The sequence below is a fragment of the Heliangelus exortis genome, chromosome 2 (genome assembly GCF_036169615.1).
Source record: "Heliangelus exortis chromosome 2, bHelExo1.hap1, whole genome shotgun sequence".
NCBI classification, from domain to species: Eukaryota; Metazoa; Chordata; class Aves; order Apodiformes; family Trochilidae; genus Heliangelus; species Heliangelus exortis.
In genome coordinates, this window is record NC_092423.1 from 22,243,899 (window position 1) to 22,267,314 (window position 23,416).

At 39.2% G+C, this 23,416-nt stretch overlaps 1 protein-coding gene across 1 annotated transcript; it reads right to left on the reverse strand.

Annotated features, from left to right (window-relative positions):
• Positions 1 to 2,010: 2,010 nt before the first annotated feature.
• On the reverse strand, positions 2,011 to 21,528 carry STEAP4 (STEAP4 metalloreductase). The gene is made up of 5 exons (XM_071735187.1): positions 21,294 to 21,528; positions 6,225 to 6,680; positions 5,048 to 5,575; positions 4,277 to 4,441; positions 2,011 to 3,240 (listed from the first exon to the last, which is right to left on the reverse strand). Exons 2-5 carry the CDS (start codon positions 6,678 to 6,680, stop codon positions 2,971 to 2,973), a joined length of 1,419 nt encoding a protein of 472 aa, XP_071591288.1. The 5' UTR covers positions 21,294 to 21,528; the 3' UTR covers positions 2,011 to 2,970.
• Between the last annotated feature and the right edge of the window lie 1,888 nt (positions 21,529 to 23,416).

Sequence of the window (23,416 nt, forward strand, 5' to 3'; positions counted from 1 at the left end):
TTACCAACAGTTTTTATAGCATTATATAGTTATATATACATATATCTATATATTATACAGTTATATAGCTATTGTTTTGAAAATATTGACTGTGAAGACTTTTAGTTTAAATATCATTAGTTAAGAAATGTGTTTCCTCTACAATGTTCAAGAAATAAATATGTAAATATGTGAAGCAAATACTCCCTAGGCACCCAAGAATAACAGGATATGAAAGTCCTCACCTAGACTGGAAAATCAAGTGCTGCTGGAGATCTGACCTACTATTATAGAGGTCAACCAAGAGCCTACTGCTGCCTTCGGATGTGAAGGCTTTGGATCAACTCCTGAGAGCTGCCACATGCACCCAGTGCAAACAAACAGCATTTCCTCATCAGTTTGTACACAGCAGCTATTGACACACCATTCTTGCAGTAAACAGCCAATTGCTAATGGTATGTAATCACTTCCCACGTTCAGTAAATCTCAATCTGTGTTTTAACCTAACAAAGCAACTTGGCATCAGTCCCTGAAGAAGTGCTTTTGTCTTTCCACACGGTCCTGTGCATGTTTGAGACTGGTTTAGTAGTGAGTGAGTACGCAGGTGGTATTCAGTCAGGCACTGATTTTCAGAGAGGTAAAGAAGACCTGGTTTGGCTTATCCTTTTTAACACAAAGTGCTCAGATTGTATTTCATAAAGCATAGCTATTAAATGAGTGTTGCTTGACTGTTGCAGTTTCACCTCCTACACATAGGTTCAGCTGGGAGAGAGAGAAAAAAGCACTTTTTAGATATGTATGAGGATAGGCAGAAACCCCCAAAATAAATTCTTTAAAAAATAATAAAACCTCCCAATTTAAATCAGTTTCTTGAACTGCTACTATTTATAATATATATCTGGAATAACTCTGTCACTGAAATCAGAATTTGGCCCCAAAATAGCAAATCTAGAGCACATTCACTCAGAGTATGGCTGCTTATTTTCTGCTCTGTCTGTCCCTTTCTTTTGTACCTACATACACACACACACAGACACATGCACACTCTCTCTCTTTTTATCTTGTTTTCCTTTCCTCTCACTGCTGCTTCTGCCTCTCTTCTTCTCTGGAGAATTATGTAGTGGTGTTATCAGCATCCTCACAATAATGTTGTCATTTAGGCCCTTTGAGGCCATACCAGATCCCTTCTGCAGTACATAATAATGAATTAATGTGGAAAATCTTTGAAAGAAGTTTGGAATGGAGTACCACTTCATCATGGGACAGATAAGGAAAATTCCTGTATTATATTAATGTAGGCATGTAAGCTAGTGATAGGCCCAGCATGATGTATGCACCAGCGCTGGTTAGTAAGTGTACTTGGTGCCAGAATTTTTTCCAAGATATCTGGTTCAACCAATTGCTGATATCCCAGACTCCTTTACCATTCCTTCAGATAGTATAAATACGTTCTTTATGGGAAAAGAGGATATATGTCCAGAACTAAAACCACTTCATTGCTGAGAAATGTTTTGAAAATTATAATTCACATAGGCTTTTTTAGATAGGGGGCTTTTTGGTGGGTTTTTTCTTTTTTTTTTTCTTTTTTTTAAATGCTTGATAGAACTTGTTTAAATGTTCAGTTAACTATGCTAGTTAGCATGCTCATACTTTCATGTTCGTGGGTATTTATCTTCTGTATGGACAGGGAGGGGAACTCCGGAGAGATAAAAGATAGCAAGCAATTCTTTCTATAAAAAAACCCACCACATTTTGCCTTTTCTTTGTTCTCCAATGTGAAGACTGTCAGGTCCTCTGTTTGCAATTTAAAAGGAGGTCACCATCCCAGCTGGATCCTGTTTTTCCACAACATTCTCAGCCCACTTTGATGACTAGGCAAAGATCTGCTTATGTGAGCATTCAAGGAGCCTAAGCAGCTGACTAATCCCATTTATTCCTTGCCCCAAGGCCTTCCGACACCTTTGTGCAACTGAGCATAACAGCAGCTTCATTGTACCAGCTGGTTCCAGAAATTATAACAGAGTCCAACACTATTAAAAAAACCAATCTTTATTGTGGTGAATTTATGTATATTTTCATAGAATATATGTGATATTGCATTCAAAGATTTATTTTGGAAAATCAACATATTCTCTTCATGAAATACAATAATGACAGATAATACAACCCCCTGATATATAGGATTTCCCTTTAGTTTCTTTCCTTACAACTCACTGCTTACACACAAAAAATTACTGACCACTTTTTGCCTACAGGTTTGAAGCTTAGGCTTGTGAGCACATCTCACAACTTTCTGCCATTTTGTTCTTTTCTCCATTCCCTTGACACCTGAGTGTCTGGTAGAAAACTACAAGCATGGATTCAGTCATCCTTGTCCCATACCATTTGAACATTAGGCTTCCTGTACACAAACCAAACAAATCTTACTCAGCTATGTCTAGGGTATGACCATAGGTCTTTTTTTCGATCAGATATTAATTGAGGATAAACTAATGCTGGAAGGAGGAGAGTTCTTCCTCATCCTGCACCTATTCTATAGGATATTCTATGGGATCTGTGTGGATGTGTGTAGGTGCATGTAGACCTGAGTGCCAATGGGCAGGATTAAGAATAAGAGCAGGTGCCATCTAACACCAAAGGTTGCTCTGGTTCTGTCCTGCCTTGGAGAAGGTTTGGAACAAGAGAGGGATATGGAGCACCACTTCCCTCTCTCATATCCGTCTTAGGAATCAAGGGTGACCAGGGAAGGGGAAAAATACTGAGCAAAAGAGAGGGCCTACGCCTGTGTGAAAGCATCCCTAGGGTTCAGGAACTCAATGACCTTATTTAATTTTTATTTTAACCTTGTCATTGAGGTGGCTTTACTTTACTCAGGGCCTGGCCAAGTTTTTCACTTTTTCTCTCACTCTCCAGATAAAGGAGGCTCAGGACTTCATTTTGATGTGCCTTCATATTTTTTTTGCTTCTTTTTGATATTGCAGGTTAGTCTAATTATACAGCAGACTTATTTATGATGTAATTGGACTGTTCTGAGTATTGGGGATTCCTCTCCCAGCCCTGTCGAATTCTTGTGAGAGGTTTGTCTAGGCAAGGAAATATCAGCACAAATTTAACAACCAGTACAATGCATGGAACAATGAGGGAGAGCATATAGGCACTTGGAAGATACCATCTGTATGATGATGGGCTCAGGAACCATTTTCCACCATAAACCAATGTGTGTGCTGTGCACAAAATCAGTGTCAGATATCCCAGTTTGGACTAGGAGAGAGCAAAGGAAAGAACAAAATAAGTGGAGGTTAAAACAGTAAGTTAACGAGAACATAAGCAAGTTATGGGACACATTAAGCTTTGTGGAATATATCAACTTTGTGACTAATTGGGGACTGCTGAAATGAAACTTTTTTATAGGGTCTTCTTTTTTTTTAAAAAACAAAGAGACATTCAAATGTATCTTGGTGAAGCAAAATTCTGCACTGTTTTTGCTCTGTTATTTCTTTTTTTCTCCATCAACAATCCTGATAGCTTTTGTTAGCTCACACATACTACCTAGTGGTTGGTGAAAATATTTGTGATATTTGTGAAAATGCAGAGACAAAGCTGAAATTCAGGGAAGACATTCAAGCTTCTTTCTGTATGCTCTAGTGCTAATCCATCCAGAACTACCATATTGTGCTGGTTTTTGGCCCCGATAAACCATTCATTGATAGTGATATCCCCTGCTCCTGCCTCCCCTTCCCTTCCAGCCCAGCTCCTGCAGAAGCACAGCCATTTGCACCAAGCTTCCTTCAAACTGGAGGCTGAGATTATTGTGTTACCAGGGGCAGCCTGTTTATAGGCACAGCAGTTCTTAGAGCCCGCAGAAACCCCAGATTCTCTTTAGATGCTTGGCAATGACTTGATGGGAGTTATAAGGTCATTTTTCACACCAATTTTAACTGAATTATCTTTTGAACAAACAAGAAATGGCTAAATATTTTGTGACTTACTATGATCGCAAGATTTGCTAATTCCACAATTTCAGCTTTCTGTTTGTCATTTAGGAGCTCACATCTTCCTGATTTTCTCATGTTACTGCAGTAGCCCCACTTGCACCACAAGCAGCTATCAGAGCAGCTTTATTTTTTTACAGGTGAACTGCATAGCTGTGTAGATTTTTTTTTCACTGTGTGACGGTGGATAGTGGACACATCACATCTGGAGATACTAATGCAGGAAAGCCCTAAGTCTCCAGTAAACCTGCCTGCGGTCATAAATAATAAGGGAAGAAGATTTTTTTAATAAGTCTTTTTCTTACCTGTACAAATCGAAATTCTTGCCAGTTGACATTGTTGCTGACTGAAGGCAAGGATGTTATTCCCAGAAGAACAAATAAAAAAAATCCTAAAATCCCCAAAGCCAAATAAGAGTCACTAATCCATGCATTTGTGGTGTCAAGTGGCTCTGTTTTATTGTTCAGTGCCTGAATAAAAGAAGACCAGGTATATCTTAGTGATAGCAGTTTTAGGACCAATAGGCAGAAAAAATATCCTTTATGTTAATGAGGGTATAAATATTATATATTTACTTTCTGGAAATCATCAGAGATTTACTTTTAATGCCTGTGAAACAGCAGAAAAGACATTATATTACATATGGATTCCATGTACCTAGAATTGTCGTGCATATTTTACACTGCTGTAGACCTTGAGGAGAGGTATGTGTTCCTCACTTGTTAAAGAAGGTCAAAAAGTCAAATATCTGTGATTTTTAAGGTGAAAACATGTGTCATCCTTAAAGGAGAAATAGGAAAGTGCATGTCTTTAAATTACTCTTGCATTTACGTTTTCCCTGCTTATTTTCTTACTATTTGAAATATCTAAAAGGAAGACTGTGACCAGAAATCCTCTCAACTCAACACAATGTCAACAATGTTTGGATATACCATTGGTTAAAAGGAACAAAAAAACCATGAAAGTAACCATATTTTAAAGAACATTAGACCATCCACATGGATTCCTGAAGCTAAAGACAGGAGGTGGTGTTTGTAACAGCACCAGAAGAAAGGAAGACCTAGAGCAAAACTTACCTGAGAGATGGTTTGGCTGCTGATCCTCCATCTTACGAAAGAGCGAATTGGGATAATTAGGGTGTACACAGCATGCAGAAAAGCAAATGCCAAGGCTACTAATCCAAGCTGTTTCCTACACAGCATCCATTTGTCCAGCCAGTCTGGGAATCGGCGGTATTTGGTACCTCTGTATAACTGAATAATTGCAGCAAGCACACCAGGAAGATAAACCAAGGAAAGAAGGGTGAGTGCCAATGTAGGGCAGATCCGGTTTGGGATGGAAATTGCAATAAAGAATGAAAAGTCTTTCTTTTCATAAATGTAAGTGTAAATTACGTCACGAGTCAAACAGTAGAAGAAGAAGAATGTGACTAGGCCAAGGGACAATAGGATTGGAAACTTCCACATTGGAAAGAGCTGCAGAGGGTAATTTTCTATTTCCTGAGCAGCCAAGAGGGATCCCTGATCCAGTGGAGTGAGACCCACTGCACGAACAATATCCATCACCATTTGTTTAGCTTCCATGTCATCTCCACAGACAAACACCTGCAGACAAAAACAAACATAGGTTTTATTTAGACAGACTTTTGTCACATTTTCTTCTGATGTCCTACCTGGATATGGATGATGAGCAGAAAATTCCTACACTACTTACTGACTTCCCTGCTGGCCTTAATTTATAAAGCAAAAAATAGTCTTCAGATACTTTCTTGGCCAGCAAGTCCCAGAACTAAGAACGTGAATCTTTTCTTTGGGGAAGGAGAATGTTTAAAGTGGCAAAATTTTGTATCTGAAAAGAACAATGTGTGACACAGTACAAGGCTTTGCCTCAAAATCTTGACATACTCTACTGAAGACCCGCAAGCAGTTTGCAAGCACAAGATTTTACAGGAATAAATAGGAGCAAAACTTTCAGTTGCTCCTACAACAGTCCTTGGGTGCTTTCTATGCTCAGTTCAGTGCTCCCTGGTCTTCTGTCTTTCTTTCCTTGCTTCTCTAATGCTATCTAGTGTTTCTCTATCAAGCTATTGATACTCCTTTTCATGCCTTATTATATGGCAAAAGTAAATTTGAGCTCACATTTAATTTGAAATGGGTCATTATAGGAAAAATACCACCTCAACCCTATATGATTCAATTCCCATATGTCTGATTCCTAGGTCCCTGTGACACAGGACCCCCCTGTTGCTCTTACCTGCCTGCTTGCATCCAGTGTGCCCGACTGCAAGGCCCAGGCTGACACGGTGTTAAAGGCTTTCACAACCTTAGCTCCAGGCACCAGCTGAGCCAAGTACTCTGCATTGGATTCGGGGTACTGGTTTAACTTTAAGTTGTTGCTTATGTCCACCAAGACTTTCCCATGGAGAACATCTGCTAGTGGTGTAAGGAAGTTGTAGTGTTGCCTCTGGATTGCTATAATGATGATGGCAGCTTTCTGTGCTGCCTCTGTGTGGCTCAACACCTCTGCATCCTTAGGAATCAGGCTGGATGTCTGTCTGCTCCGGCTTCCATACACGACAGGGTAGCCAGCCTGAATCATTTTACACCCCAGAGCTCTTCCAAAATCTCCAGTTCCAAATATGCACACTGTCTCTCTTTTGTTAGAGGTGTTAGGAGCCAAAGCCATCATGTTGGAAGAATTTTTATTCATCTGTTAAAAAAAAAGTAATAAGAAGAACCTAAGCAAAACATCAGTCTCTTGAAAATGAAAAGTTAGCATCCACTCTGGCTGTACAGAATAAATATCAGAGTTTTCTTGCCTCTTAACATGCTTCCTGCACACTCATCTGATTACACACTCAGATGATTTCAACACAGTTTTAAAGTAACAGTTCTCTCCATCTCTTATTACACCCTTGTCTCTATTAATCTTATGGATTTTAACATTCAGCTGAAATGTTGCTGTTTTCTTCTCTCAAAGGGAAAGCAGAAGGAAAGGACACAAGTGCACAGAGAGCAATTTCTGTTTATTTATGCTATAGAAAAATATTGAAGAGGAGTGTGTTGCCAATCAGACTAGAATCTGAAAGGTCTTTTGTAAAATTCTTGAAAAGGGATACTAAAAAAGATAGCTACAAACCTATCTGTTGTCCTCAGTATATCCTTAATACGACTAGTCAGTGCCAGTTTGTTTGATTATTGTTCTTCAGTTTTCTGAAGAATGTCCCTTAAAGCATTTGGACAGTGGAATTGGAATGTTTCATGTTGAACATTTATTTTTGACATTTATATAGTACTCACAGTAAAATTCTCTTTGAGGTTTTTATCTATCCTTTATCACTCTACCTGAAAGCTTCAAAGTCTTTAATGTATTATCCATGCCACAGCAGTATGTACGCTCTGTACTTGCAGTGTGAGACCCATGATACAAATACAGAATGAAAAAAGTCTGCTCCAAAGGTCTCGCAGTGGGCCCTCAGGTTGTTGTCCTCACTTTACAAGAGGTGAACTCAGACCAGAAGACCTAAAGCCTGAAGGAAGACCCCCAACAGGAGAACTTGGAAGACCTCTCCCATGGACTGCCCAGCAATTCCATACGTAGAGCAGCCACTTGATTTGCAGACCTGACTCAAGTCCTGGGGGGGAATAACTAAGTTTTTCCAATTCACAGGAAAAAAAATGCATGAAAAAAATGCATTAGCTAGACCCAACCAATTCAGGCCAAGAAGGGCTCAAGGGTCTGTGTGCTGTGTGACTCTGCAGGTCCCACAGGAGCATTGTGTTGACCCTGAAGCTGCACTCCCAGCTACCCAGCTGGGCTTTGGGTTCCTCATCAAGGAACACAGCAAGCATGAAAACTGACCCTCAAAATGACCCATCAGAATCTCTCTTGCATATCTGTGTGCTCTGACACATGCATACAAATGCAAAATCCTTTGACATATTTTAAAATAATTCTCTGAGGGCTTTATTACTGTCCCATGTGGATGTGACTAAAGCTATAAAATTCCTTTTGGAGGATAGTCTGTATTTCAAAAAGAACAGAAGAACTGCCTATGTAATATTAATAAATGCTTCAAGTCAGTATCTAATAAGACACGTTTCCTTTCTTAATTTTTCTTTTTTATCAAGTAGGCTCCTATCTGCAATGAAAACTAAAGCTTATTTGTAACATGATTGTCCAGTTAAAAATTTTTGTATTTGCCCTCAAGAAATCATTGTTATTGTGGAATGATCTATGCAAATCACTCTCCTATTCAAAGAAAAACTGGAAAAAATCAAAACTGAAAAGGATGTTAGCAAGTAATATTTAGTAGCTCAGTTAAAGTTATATTTTATTTGAGATTATAAAAATATGTAATATAGAAATGGATCCATTATCAAGAAATAAATCTGTAAATTGCTTCTGTTGTTCACTAACACTGAACATCTTATTTGGTTGTGAATTCTGAGCTTATCTTGCCAGAAAAGAGAAAAAGAGGAAGATGAAAAGAAAAAGCAATGTAAGGAACATTATTTTCTTCTAAACACAGTTTCTGGGAGCACTGTCTAAGATGTAAAGGGACTTGTACAAAGCCATGAATATTTTTCCATAGAAAGCTAAAGAGAGTCAAAAGTGCCTTTCATACTGATGGCCTAATTTACCTTAATACCATTTTTAAAAAGGGAGACAATTGTCTTGAATAAGGGAAGCAGAATTTACCTTTTCTTTTCAAGAATTACTAAATAGGGATGCCCATAGCTGTTGTGATGGTATACATTATATATTAGATACATACCAGTGATTTTTGTAAGAAATTGAGTATCTTGTCAGACTAATATAAATTTAATAGTGAATCTGCTGCTTCTGAATATCACATGTAGGACAAGGCAAGTTTGCATTTAAATCCCAGGCCTTCTGAACCATGACTCCTTCTGACACAGACAGGAATTAAATTAATTTTCACCATCAAATGTTTTTTTTTTCTTCCCTTCAATATGCCTTCATGCCAGCTGGCTGTTGTTGAACTAAGAGAAGGTTGTGGGCTTTGCAGTGGATTTCTGGAGATTATGAGGTAGTAGATTATGAGCACATAGACTATAGATAAATTTGGGCTTTGCTGTGTGTGTTTGAAGAAAATGCAGCCTCTGATGGCAATCAGGTGGGTGTAAAGTCAAGAGAGAGAAAATGGCTTCTCACAGTCCCTGACAGAGATAGCTGCAATGTGAGAAGATATTAATTTTCTATAAAACAAGGTGTTATATTGTCATGCACCAGTGTGAAAGATTAGAAGCAGAAATACCTCACAAAGGACACAAGGCCAGTCTGGTGCTTGAGAAACCAGCCCTAAGGCTGACACTGGGGTCTCAGGAAGCAGCTGGTGTCAGTGGGCGTCTGCTCCATGCCCATAGGTCGTGCTGAGTGCAATTAAAGCACCAGAGCAAAGCAGAAATACCAGCAAAAACCATGTTGTAAACATTATCTGTTCTTTTATATATGTAGCTGCATGTTATCTGAGAAAAAGCCACAGAGATTTATATCCATACATAATATTTTAGCTTATATCCATTCCCCAAATATTAGAGCACTACTGATGCCTTTTGTTATTTGTAAAATAATCCACATAAGCTTCTGTAATGATTAACTGTGTCATTTCTCTTCTGCATTGTTGCTGTATTCTTATACAGGATAGAGTTATCCTATTTTAAGGAAAATGGTGGTAATGTCTCATTTTACTTGGTCAGTAATCATAAAAGGAGGTGCTGAAAGAAAAAAAAGCTAACTGCAAGACTTTTTTTCTACCTGCTGCATAAACACTATGGGAACTGGATGAAGGTGCAATGTTTAGTTCAGCAGTGATGTGTAAATACTTTGATTATGCAGGAATGTGAATGAAGACAGGCACATTGCTTTGCTCATGGGAGAAGGGAGGGATTTCTTAGCAGTGCTACAGATGAAGTACAGTGCCAAAAGCAGAAAGGCAAAGATGTGACTGCTGTAGACTGGGATGGATAATGGAAAGAACAGAAAGATGTAACATGAAATGGCAGATGGGAGGTCAGTGGAATGATTCAAAAGTTAGAAAGGCAAGACAAAAGGAGCAGGACGGTGGAATTTTACTATTTATATTTTACTATTTACATTTTACTATCTACATTTTAAAAAGAAGCAAAACAAATAATTCTGGTAACAATCTCAAGAGATTATCTAGTCTGTCTCCCTCCCTAAAGCAGGAAGAACTATGTTTAAACCAAGTCTGACAGATGCATGTTTATCTAACCTGTTTGTAAAACCGCCCTGTGTTGTGGAACCTGAAGTCTTCCTCACTTACTGCTTTCTCAACCATACTAATAGGCAGATTTTCCTATGTGTAATCTAAATCACCTCCTCCACAGTAGACACAGGTGTTAATTTATCCACCTCTTTTCAGCAGCAGTTGTTGGAGACAAAAGTTGTTACCATTTCACCATTTTCTTCTCTAGATAAAACAACTCCAGATCTTCCCCTGCAACTCATGCTTCTGAGTAGTCATCTTTCTCATGCTTTCTTCTGATCTTTCTCAGCTAAACTGCTCCAAGTTTTAATTAAAAGTATGGAGCTAAAACTGATGCAGTACTTTTGCTAAGATCTTACGAGACAGAAAAGGATTGCTTCACTTGCCTCATGGACAACACATCATCCTGCTGTCACACTTCTCTCATTTCCAACACAGCTGATTCATAGTCAGCTTGTGGTGCATTGAGGCTCTGAGTACTTTAACAAGTGGGGTGTGGCAATTGGAAACCATGATGTGGAGTGAAGTAGCTGGACATGATGTTCAGACTATCCATGTGTCAGAGATTTCCAGTAGCTTTGGTCTAGTATTGCAGCCTGAGTGCACATTAGTAGCTGCAGTGCATTGGGGTACACCTAAAGCATGTCTGGCTCAGCTTTCATGGAAAGAAATCTAGTTTCATAGGCCCTAAAAGAACTCTGTGGTGTAAAGCAAAGCTTGAAAAGTGGTGTTCTGCTTCTACATCCAATCAGAACTTAAATTCTACTGTAAATGCATCCTGTTAGACCCAGTCCTTTAATTTGGTGGCTCCCATGCTGCTTGCTTCATCCCTGATTTCTGTGGTGTTTTTTGACTTAGAGCTGTCATGCACTTGTCCCTGTTGAATATCACCATATTTTTTCAAATTGTAGCTTCAATTTTTAAAGGTTGTTTTGATTTCTAAGCCTGTCCTTTAATGTGCTTGCACCCCTTTTCCACTTTGTCAGATTGACAGCTTTGACAAGCATAGTGTCTATTCTGGCATCTACTCCATTTGATGAAATTCTGGAACAGTACTTTTTTCCAGGAGGAAACCCTTGTATATCTACTGTAAATGTGGTCTTCCATTTTGACAATGATTAACTGAAAGAAGGAAAATGATCCTTCCCATAGTTCTGCAGGATCTACCTTATATTAATCTCAACTAGGCTGCATTATCCTATTATACTTTGAAAACCTTGTCTAACACTTGCCATACTAAAAACTTCACTCATGTCAAGTTGTATAGCCTCTGTCATTCACAAGGCCTTTTATCCTGCTAAAAGAGGAAATGAGGCTGGTTTGGAATGATTTGTTCTTGATTAATCCATATGCCTATAACCTGTTTCTTTCTTATCTTCTATTTCTTCCTCTATTTGCTTGAGAATTGTAGTTAAGTGGATTGGGCCATAATTCTGCACCTCCTCTTTCTTCTTGCTTTTGAAGATAGCTGTTATTCTTGCCTTTCCAGTCTTTTAAAACGTTACCTCTTTCACACAGTTCTTAAAGATTGTTATTGATGGCTGTGGAAATGCTTCAGTTATGCCCTGAACAATGTGAGGTGAATTCCATCAGCCTCACTGATCTCAGGTCATTTAACTCACCTTGAGCACAGCCTAATCTCTTTTTTCTATCATCTAGCTAGAATTTTCAGCTCTCTGCTACTGATATAGACCCTGTTATTATGGTTGACTCTTCCAGTAAAGGAAGAGCAAAATAGGCATTTCAGAGCTGGTTTTCTTGGAGTCATTAGTCAATAGCTTTCTCTCAGTTGAGTAGTGGATCAATTCTCTCCTTGATTTTCTTTTAACAGTTTATGTTTTTACAGGAAACTTCTTCTTATTCTAGAGGTACCATACTAATTAGATTTATTTTTTTGCTGTGACTTTTCAAATCTTATCAGCATGTTAGTACTATTCAGCTGTGCTTGTCCATAAATTTTGATTTATGTATGCTGTTGGAGTCTGAAGTTTCTGAAGAACTCACAGCTCCAGCCACACCGCTGGTTTACTACAGTCCTTGCTCTGCATTGCAATCTTTTTGTCTCTCCTTTTAACATAGTTTCTTTAAGGAGCTGCCAGATCTTCTGAATTAATTTCCCTCCCAAATTCTACTTCTATCACCTCCCCACCTTCCTAATCCAGTATACTTTGCTTATTATTCTGGTAGGTGGACAAATCGATTTTTGAGCACTTGCTCTTATCTGGTGGCCTGTGGTGGCTCCCAGTGATGACAGAACCTCTGCATTTACCTCTCTTTCAGTTTCTAAAACCTTCTATTGAGTCTATATTATTTTATATTATTATTCAGCACAAAAGTTTAGAAGATGAAGTAGGATATGAGGACTATGAGAAGATAAATGCCCAAAACATTATCAGGAATTTGATCCCTAGCCATGTAAAAGAAAGGTTTATAAGTAGAATAAGAAGGGAGTTAATGACCAGCACAGGTAGGTGGTCATAACCACAATATGTGGTTAATAGGTGTGTAGTAACCACAGGTAGGTTATGGTGTTGTCTAAGGTAGGAACTACTTTTCAAGATTTACAACAAATGTCAAATTATTTTCTTTTTAATATCATTGCAAAAATTATAACCCCAAAAGTAGTAATAAAGTTTACATGCAGAGCAGATATTATGGGATCCTAACTTTAAAGAATGAAGGCCCACAAAGGGCCTCTTCCTGTGTAAACTAAATCCTTGGACCGCTGCTCCCTTGAACATAACAGCAGGGGCTGTGTTCCACTGTGCAAATAATAAACAGCACTTGGCATGAGCGTGTCCTCTCTGGAGCAGCTTCCCATTGTTCTAGTTGACATTCTGGAGGCAAATAAAGGTCCTGACATAATAAATCTGGACGATTATGCAGCATGCTGAGGGTAGATTCATCTTTGTGAATTCATATATGGTCATACATTAATCATGCTAGCAGTATTAACTGCATATTCCAGTCATGCAGGTACTAGAATATCCATATGAGCAGTCTGTTTTCTAGATTCACCTATCTAGAAAGAGCTCATTTCTCCAGTTTCCAAAGGGGTTATTTTTCTATGACACTTGGCTTGGCACTTTCAAGCTTGTTCAACTTAGTTCATTGCACAGCTGAACTCCGGTAGCATCCTGCTGCATGACAAAGTTAATTCTTCCCTCAGGTTCATGAATCTTTGGTGTTGACTTCTGCTTTTACAGAAGTAAAACCTGGACATATGGGATAAGTGGTTTGGGTTCAGACTATTCCCTCCTGTAGAACTCATTTTAACCTGTTGACTTGACTTCTTACATCTCACCTTAACTCCACTGCTCTTTTAATGCAGAGGGAATCCTGTTTCTGTTTTCTTTTTTCCTAAGTCTCTCATTGTCATTAAAGCAAAGATCAGCTGAAGAGTCTCACCCAGTATCCACTTGTGCAAGCCCTCAAGTCTCTGCTAAAGGTCTTTTTCAAACAAAGCTCTGTATCTCTGTGGTCAGTAAGCACCTGAAAACATGCAGCTCTCCACATGGATTCAATAACTTGTTTTCAAAGTTTGAACCACACAGGCAGGGATGAGCACATTGCAACTTGTGACCAAAAGCAATTCAGAGCCTGTTTCTTCCAAAAGACTTTGAAACTTGATTCTCACCACCACTAGGGAGAGAAAGGCCAGCATGCTGTTTGACTTGACATGATTACATGTCTTAAGCCTGCTGAACGACTGTAAATTGATCTTGAATTGGCATTTATGGTCTAACTGGTGAAAATAAACCCTTTGGAGGTGTCCCATGTCTTGCCCTTTGAACAAACCAAGCAGGTTCAATCAGGTTTGCTTCCCCTTCTTCCTCTGTGTACACCTGATCCTTGCTTACCTGATAAACACACATCCTTCACAGTCATGGGTGGGCTGCCCTCATGGGAACCATGGGGCTTTGTCACCATGCTAATGGCATGTACTCAAACTACTGGCAATGAAGAACAATGCCACCAACCAAGAGTATCAAAGGCAGTGGAATTGGCAGGAGGGGTTTTTTTTTGTTTTTGTTTTGTTTTGTTTGTTTGTTTGTTGTTTTTTCATGTTAAGTATCTTTTTTCATTTTTTTTGCTTTCAGCTCTGGGTACTTCTGGTTCTGGTGAATTTCAACCAAATAAATAAATGAGTACTTTTTTTTTTTTTTTTGTAGTAATACTTGTTTCATGGGTAATTTTTAGTTTCCCATACTGTCCAGTTCTCTAAAGTTAAAGAATTTCTTTCAAGAATTCTCATTTCAAGTTAAATCTTATTATTGTCGTACTGTGTATTGCATGTACTGGAAAGAAGAAGTCATCCCCAACTATATTGTTGTTGTTTGTTTGTTTGTGGTTTTGTTTGGTTTTTGGTTTTCTTTTTGTTTAGTAAATGGGAATCCTGCTTTGTCTTGTCATCTATGATCAAAAGGTCTATATTAGACAAAAGTGCCCTAATTCACTAAAATTACATATAGCAGCCCATTAAACATAACAGAAAAAGGGAGTAATTAATACTTCATTCTTCTATATGTAATACTGCAGCCTTGGAACTATCTTTAGGAACTGTTTCACATGGCCATAATATTTACTAATGCTGCTGTAGCTTGGAAAACAGACAAAATGTGATTTAAAATCTCTCCTCAGAAAGACATGTACACTGCTCTTAGGCAGTCTCATTTACTTAAAATTTCATTTTACCATTCCTACAGAGAGAGAAAGAAAGCACTGTATTAGAGATACTGTTTCTTGTAAGCTGACAGCTATAGAACCAAATCTGCCCTAAATTCTAAACTGCATTTTCTTTTGCTTGATACACCTAAAACTGAAAACCATGAGGCTAAACTACTCTCCCATGATTAATCCAGTACTTAAACACATAAAGAAAATAGCAGAATAGCTCCGAACAAACATATTACAACAAATTATTTATGCATTTTCTTTCAAGCAAATTAATATCTGCTGTTCTTCTGAGCAGAAAATCCTAGGCTCCAAGTTTTGACAAAGCTGATAAGAAGTAATTGTTTGAACCAATAAATCCTCCTACAGAGGACATTGCATTTCCCACATCTTCACTTTTTATCAGGAGAACACTAAAGCTGCCTGGAGGCTCTTCAAACAGATGAAGTATAGGCCTAAATAGATGTGCTTAATGTTGCCTAAATCATAGCAAAGTACTGAGAGGGCTGGAAATCTCACCACCTCCAGCTGCTCTCATAAACATGTAAGACCAGCTACAACTTGAGTAATTTCTGCAGTCTTTTCAGGGCTGCTGTACTGTTCTGAAATGTGTAGGTATTAAGCTTTAATCCAGCCTAGTCAAGTGCAAAGAGAATGAAAATATTTCATAAGACGCCTGAAGGTCAGCAAGGGTGAGAAGGAGAGACAGACCTGCCTACAGCACAAGGGGCACTGCATTTACCCCAGCTGGCCCAGGAGATGGCCTGAGACTTTGAAAGACACGTTCTCAGGTCCACTGGGCATGGAGAAGCACCTCCTGGATTCCAGCTGACCCCTTCTCTTACTGTGAAGCTATTCTTCTGAGCATCTCTAATCTGCCGTTTTGGGACATTAACAACTGGCTCTGCTTCCCTGAAAAATAACACTAGAAATAATGAACCTTGGCTTCTGAGGGGTTTGTGTTTCTTGCTTGATTTCAAGTGCTGATTGAAGCTGTTCCCAATCACAGAAGATGACTCCTGTAACATTTCTTCTTGTGGATTTTTAGGTCTTTTAAATGTATATAGTCACAGGAGTCCATTTGTCAGGACTCTTCTGTAAGGTATTAAGCTGCCTGTTTTCAGGCAACATAAGGAAAATGGAGCCCTCTCTCGCCACAGACCCCTACATGATCAGAGAAATTGCACTTCCCACAGAATTCAGTCTAAAATAATGGACACCCTAAAAAATTCTTGATGTACATCCCTGCTATGCATGTCTGTACCACTAAAAGGAAAGGAAACAAGGGAGAAAGGGCTCTGCAGTTGTGACCCACTGTCAGTGTGGACTGCCAAAAGGCAGAGAGGACAAGGCCAGGGGTGTTACTTGGGATGCATTTACTGAGAAGCCCATCAGGAAGATACACTGAGACTGGAAGTAGCTGGCATTACACCAGCAACCAACCAAAACCAAACCACCAGACCTTTGGAACTCTAAAAATGCAGGAGCTCAAGGCACGTATTTATAATGAGCTATAGAAGTGCCTGACAGCCTGGCTCTCTTCTCATTTACAATAAGGTAATTGTTGATTATCAGTTATCTTGCTTTTGGCCCAGGTTGGCACAAGTGGGAAGAAAATGAAGCCCCTTTGCTGCATAACACCTGCTCTTACACTCTCAGAAATCTGAGTATGATGAAAGTTTTAAGAAAAAGAAGCATGAATATAAAATTTTCTTGGCAAAACAAATATACATGGATTTGCAACACGTCTGGAATGATGCTAAGCAGATATTATGGAAAGTTCATTAATTTGTGCACTTGCTTACAAACACGTATATGCTAAAATGTGTTTAAATGCACATTATCACTTATCCACCAATTTAACCATGAATCAGCTAAACTTTATCAGGTCCCTTATTCACTTAATATGAAGTACATTAAATGTATTCACTTGCTTTTCTTGGTTTCCTGTCTTTCTTTTACATGGACTTGGACACTTTCCTGTTGTACTTGAATGCAGTCAAGTGGCATTTGCAGAGACATAGCTTTCAGGACAAGATGCACACTGATATTTTTGGAAATAAATCATGTTCCTCACAAAAAAGAAAAAAAAAAAGGAAAAAAGTAAAAAGAAAAAAGAAAGAAAGGAAGGAATAAAAAAGGAAAAAGAGACAGTTTAAAATGTTGCTGCATTTTTCATCTAGGAAAAATTTGTTCTTTCTTAAGGTGGATGAATTACCCCTTGCTACTGATTCAATGATTTTTGGACTGCTTAAGCAACAACATAAGCAACAGGCTTTGAAAATTAGCTGCTGAGAAGCTTGAATTTAAAAACATGTTTTTAATCTGAAATTAATAATAAATTGCAGAACTGTTGAGGGCAGCATCCTAGACTGAGAAATGGAAATATCTCTTTTTGCTATTTTTCTTCATCCAGATCTCTCCTTGAGTTCAGCTCATGTTTTGCAGATTCCCAAGGTGCTGCTGGTAATTCCCTAACCTGGCAAGCAGGATGGGTGTGTGCAGCTCTGGGTCATTACCTTGGCTCTTAGCCCAGGCATTGGCAGGAATGAATCCTCTCTGCCAGGGCATTGCCTGGGAGCTATTTGCTTTTGGAGCACAGCGTTCCCACTGTGGTTCAGCACAGGGCATCCAGCCTTATCCCATGCCGTGGTCCACTGCAAGAGGAACCCTAGGAAACCTTACATAAGATCTCTTACAAACCTCTGCTGTTTACACAGAAGCTGCCACCTTCAGGAAGAGGTCACCCTGTTTTCTGTCCTCTGCTTGCTCCTGGGTCTCAGTCAAAGGCACTTGGATATCTACTGTTCCTGTGCCTGTGAACTCTGCAGGGTCAAGGCAGAAGGTACCCTCCTGGTTCTGCACTTCAAGACCAGGCAATAAGCAAGAAAGATGCATGCCAGACCCTATCTATGCAATGGGAGTGAAGGAAAAGGTGGATATTTGGGGAATGATATTGGAGCAGAGACAAATGAAAAGCCAAAGTATTCTTCCTAAATTTTGTTGAAAAGGAAATAAGAGGGTACCAGGAGGTACAAAACAAGACTCGTGCTGCTTTTGTAATTGCCTAATTGGACAAAATAATTCCCTCCTGTAGGGTAGCCCTCTCTTGCAGCTTCAGCAAGGAAATGCAATACAAAATGAAAAACTGGATTTTCTGGAAAAAAACCCCACAACAACAAAGCAACATTGTCTTGCATTACTATTTTATGCTATTACTACTATTGCATAATTATCCACTTGTGAGTACTGATGTCTTTTTTCATATTTCCTGCCCTCACAGTCCTTGTAGCATGAAACTACCCCAGATAAATCCTTTGTCAAACATTCCTGTGTTCTAGTGATGCCAGATGGTGCTTTGCTCTTTGGCAATCAAACTCTCACCTGAATTTCTTAACACCTAAGGCTTGTTTATATAGAGGCCTACAGAAACTTGCTCTCATAGTTGGTATCACTAATAGATTGGTGACAGTAAACCACTTTGATCTCAGTCCTCAGGTGATGTAACTTGTCTGAAGTGGATGGCTAAGCTGCTTCCACCATTGATCAAGCAGTTTGTAGCAGATTATTATAATTAAGCACCTTTGAAGTGCCAATTTATATGAAGCTCTGGTGCATTCCAGGCTGTAGAATTCAAATTAATTTTATTAATACTCTCATTTTCACGGGATATCATGTTATTTATGGAAATACTTTTCCTGCACATTCAGATTTGTCTTGGTGAGGCTGCCACACCTAGGAAAAATCACACGGAGGGAAATCATCCAGAGCTGAAAACCTGTCCTCACTCCTGATTTAATCTTAACTTCATGTTTTCCTAAGCAAGCCACGGGATCTTCATCTTCCAGGGGAGGTTTAGACCTCGCCTTGCGTCTGAACCAGTGTGATCTGTGGCACTTTTCTAGCACAACACATAAAGCTGCTCAGCCAAGCACATGAAGAGAGGCTCTGAACCTGGTAGCCTGACCCTGTGCCTTCAGGACACCACCACCACCAAATAAAAGAATTCCTCCAGGAATTCCACCAGGAGAGGGTCACCTGAACAGTTTAGTAAAGTAAAGACAGCTTGAAGCCACCTTTGCAATCACATCTCCAGGGCTGTGCTCAGCAGTATCTATGAGGCTGGGAGGCAGCTTTGTCAATCCCCTAAATAATGCTTTTGCTGGCAGCTATTCCTGCTCCTCCTCTGTTTCCAAGAAGCAGAGATACAACCTGTGCCTGCCCCAGCTGCCACCCACTGCAGCCCTGCTGGAGCATCCTGCCCAAACCATGGCAGGAGAGGGGGAGGAGAGAGCTGTGGGCACAGCACAGAAAATGCTCCACAAGGGCATTTGGGAGCTCACCCTTTTCTCACAGCCCCATCTACAGCATTAAGGAAATGGATTTACTATTTCATTGGCCATACTTTCACTAAGGGGAATACATATTGGAGAAATTTTGAAAAAGAAGAGACTATGTGGGTCTAAACCATGATGTTAAAGGAGGAAAAAAAACACCTTTTTTTCTTTTTTTTTTTTTTTTTTTTTTTTTTTTTTCCCAGAGCATGCAGTGTCAAAAATACCCCACATCCCAACTGCAATAAGCATCTGCGAATGTGACATTCGAATACCTATCCCAATGTTTTCTTCCCAAAAAAAAGCTTTCAAAAATCAAAGTCAATATATGTTCAAATCAAAATAGAATAAAAATTTAGTCAAAACGCCATCATCTATAAAATGTCCCACAGAATATTAAATGTTTAAAATTATGCAGTTTCACTCTGCTAGCCCTGTAATTAAGAATGAAATGAGAGAATAGGTTGGCTCAAATCTTGCAGTTACCAAATAAACAGGTTTTAATAAAAATAGACTGAAAAGCAGTGAAAGTGGCCTTAAAATATGCAGATTATAACTACTCTGCCTGACAGTTTCAGCTGCTGTCTGTATTTTTGAGGGATTTGGTTTATAGGTAGAAAAAAGGTGGTTCTGTTAGCTACATTGCTGGAGTCTTCATTTTGGACTAGCCCTGGTCTAGTGCTATGAGCTTAATTTCCATTAGTGGTGGGATTGCTTTGTTTCACCCAAGAGAAGCCAAGATTGCACGTCCCCAGCCTGCTCTGTGATGTGAAACACAGCATGGTATGTGATGGAGAGCAGCAGAGTCAGTCCTCAAGTGAGCTCCTGCTCTGAAATAAAACACAAATGTAGACAGCATACTTTGCTAATAATTTCTCAACACAATGGAGACCACTTATTCAGTTATCATTTCTGCATGTAACTAAGTAACTTAAAAACAAATATGCCATCTGCCTACAACTGTACAAATATGAGAAATTCTTAATGTATTTGTACAAGAAAACTCCCATATGAAGAAAGAAAGTACAGGGATGCTTGATTTCTCAATGACTGTTGGACTATTTTGGTATGTAGTTACAGTATTACTTCACCCTAGTCTAAAACATTGCTACTAAAAAATCTAGGAGCTTTGGGAAAGCCACATATAAAGGAAAAAAAAAAATCATTTTCCACCAATTGCATCATTTTATAAAGCCTCAACAGTCTTAAAAAAATTGGCCTATTGGCCTATAATCTGAGTGACAGTTTGTGTTGCAGATTTAGAGGGGATATGAAATTTTGCTATATCAAAGCTGAAGGGCATTTCTGACAACTGCACATGTTTTAAGAATTAATAATGTGGAGCTGGTATGAGACAATATTTAAGAAATATCAATTTATTTCTGTAGCAATGAAGCCCCTTGCTCATAAAGCATGAAACAAGATTAAAATTGGTATGCTGCTTGAAAGGGAAGAGGAAACATGAAATACTCATGAACCCAGATGTGAAAAGAATCCTTACCTGCAACTGTTATTCAGGACAACTTACGATTCAGGGTAAATCAAACACCCTTGGAGTACCTGCATTTGCTACTAAAATTCAAAGCAGAAATTTGGCTCTGGCTTAAGAAAGAAAATTCACTTTCTAGCTTCATCATTTAAATTCACTGACCAATCCTGATTTGCAGAAGCTTTCTCCACTTCTGTAACTGTAGCAAACACCGCTGGAAGATTAAATAAAATTGCTATCTGCTATGTAAGCTTTCTGAATACCAATTGACTAATAAGAAGTTCCAGTTTTTCCTAACTTTACAGATACAAACCCTTCCCTATGCCTCAGTGCTTCCTTGCTTCAGCTCTTGATGACTAATAGGTTGTATAATGTCAGTACAAAACAAGGAGACATGGTTTTCTGTTTTGTTTTTTTTTTAGAAGGGAGAAAGGCTGGGGTAAAATTTTACCAGGAGACTTAAAAATTTAAGTTCAAGCCCACCTGAACTGCTCAGGTTCTTTGGCTGCTCTGTTTCCCATTCCCAGCTGCAGAAGTGAGAGCAACCTGTATCTCATCTGCAAAAAGCTCACCTGTGTGATCAACCTGCTGCAGTCCCTCCAGGCAAGCCGGTGCTTTCCCAGCTGGGATGCTGTTTGTGCTGGGGGGAGAGAGGCCTCAGAAGCTGCAGAGAGGTCCTATTGCCTGGAGCAGAAACCCTGACAGCCCCACTGTTATTTATCTTTAGTGGAAGCCAGGGCAAGCACCCAGGGGAAGGCAAGACACAGGGATGTTGCAAGCCTTGTCTGTGCCGAGTGAAAGAACTTCCCGTCAAAGTCTCAGGGAAAGTCCCAGCACTTGTATTTACAGCTGAGGTGAAGCTGTGGTTGCTTTTGTCATGCTGGTGCTGACTTGCCCCTTGGCTAGCAGCCAGAGCTAAGGTTTGGCTGTGTTCTCCCACTCTTGAAAGACTAACCGGAGAACTGCAGTAGCCAAGAATGTTGCAGAAACACAACAGCAGCTATTTGCCTGGAAGGACAGCTGGGTTTTTTTGTTTTTTGGTTTTTTTTGGTCATGGTTCTCCCCTGCCATTCCAGCTGTGGGTAGGGACAGCAAGAATGTCACATGGAGATGAAAGGAATTTTGCATGGAGATAGAAGTACCTAATCTCTGATGTTCTCTAGATATTCTTAGCAGCTATGGTAATCCTGCAGAGCCAGAGCCTGCTATGGATACATATTGAGAAATTAGTCTTTACGGGATAAGCCTCTGGTAGGATGCAAATGTCTTGCTGTTACACATCTGTTTGGAATGAGACATGATTCAAAACAGATGCCTTGAGCATCAAGAGATCACTGGTCTGGATCATACTCCAGACAGGAGAAAGAAGCTATGAGAGTCCCACTGGCACTGAGATTTTATAGGAAGTTTGGAAAATGAATTTAAGGGGATTTAAATAATATTGCACTCTAGATCTGCAAGCAATGACTGCCAATAAAGAGGAAGAAACTTTTTAAAAGATAAATTTATGACAGCTTGTTTTTGAAGACTTACTGGAAACTAGCTAGGAAAACACACTGAGAAACAAAAGGCATAGAGAACATAAAACATGGAAGTAATCTTTAAAAAAGAGAATGACAAGATATTTCATTCAGAACAATCTGACTGCACTAGGTCTGAAGAAACTATATTTTAAAGCTTACATTCTAGAGAAGAGATCAGACCCTTTCTGAGGTTTAGGACAGGAACAGCCCATGTGACCTGTGCCAAAAAGCAGAAGCCACTGTGGTGCCCAAACCTCTGGAAAAAGTCCAGGAACTGGAAAAGGTGATACGACTTTGGAAGAGCATGCAAGAGTCAGCAAGTTTTGTATGTCATGGGCAAAGCAAATGAACTGGCTTAGGATTTCTTGCAGGAGAAAAGGGCACCAAGTCAGTGGAGATACATCTGGTGAAAAAGTGTGATATTCATTTTCAGCTGACCCTTAAACTAGCACGCTGCCAGAATAGTGTTACTACATTTAAATTAAAACTTCTTGGAAGTAGAAAGGAAGCCAGTTGACTCACACAGCTTAAATACAAGGCTAGCTCAGCAGAAAGGGCATGAGAAATAAATGTACAAATCCAAGAGATGGAAAAGAAGGGTGAGAGCTGTGCCCTTGAGAGTATCAGGGTGATTTAAGTATTTAGATCCTGTGTAAGAACATGAGAAAAAACATCTGAGAATCAGAAGCCATTTCCAAGTGGATTAATACCTCATGAATATTAAATAATGCAGGAAACAGTAGAAATGCCCAGCAATTCTCACACCTGTGCGAGACCTGTGTATTGTAAGGCCATGCTTTGAGAAGGAACTGGATAGTGTCATTGCTCTTGGATGACTGGAGGAACTGAAAGAGATGTCTATTTAGGCTACATTTGGCACCTGAGGAAAAATGTGACAAATTCATCATGCCTTTCAGGTTAGTAAGACTTATACAGATGACATTTAGATCTGATGAAAAACAGGTTTCTTTCTTGGAAAGAAACTGTTCTTCTGGGCTGAAGGTGGCCAAACAGCAGTGTAAATTCCATGTAACAAATAATAACATACTTGAAGAAAAATTAGCACAAAATTTAGTAAATTGCCAGAAAATATTAATCAAATTGTGTTCTCCAGCACTACGGGGGTCCTGAATTGTAAAGAGAAATATGTACCTAATGTATCTTCTTGAGAG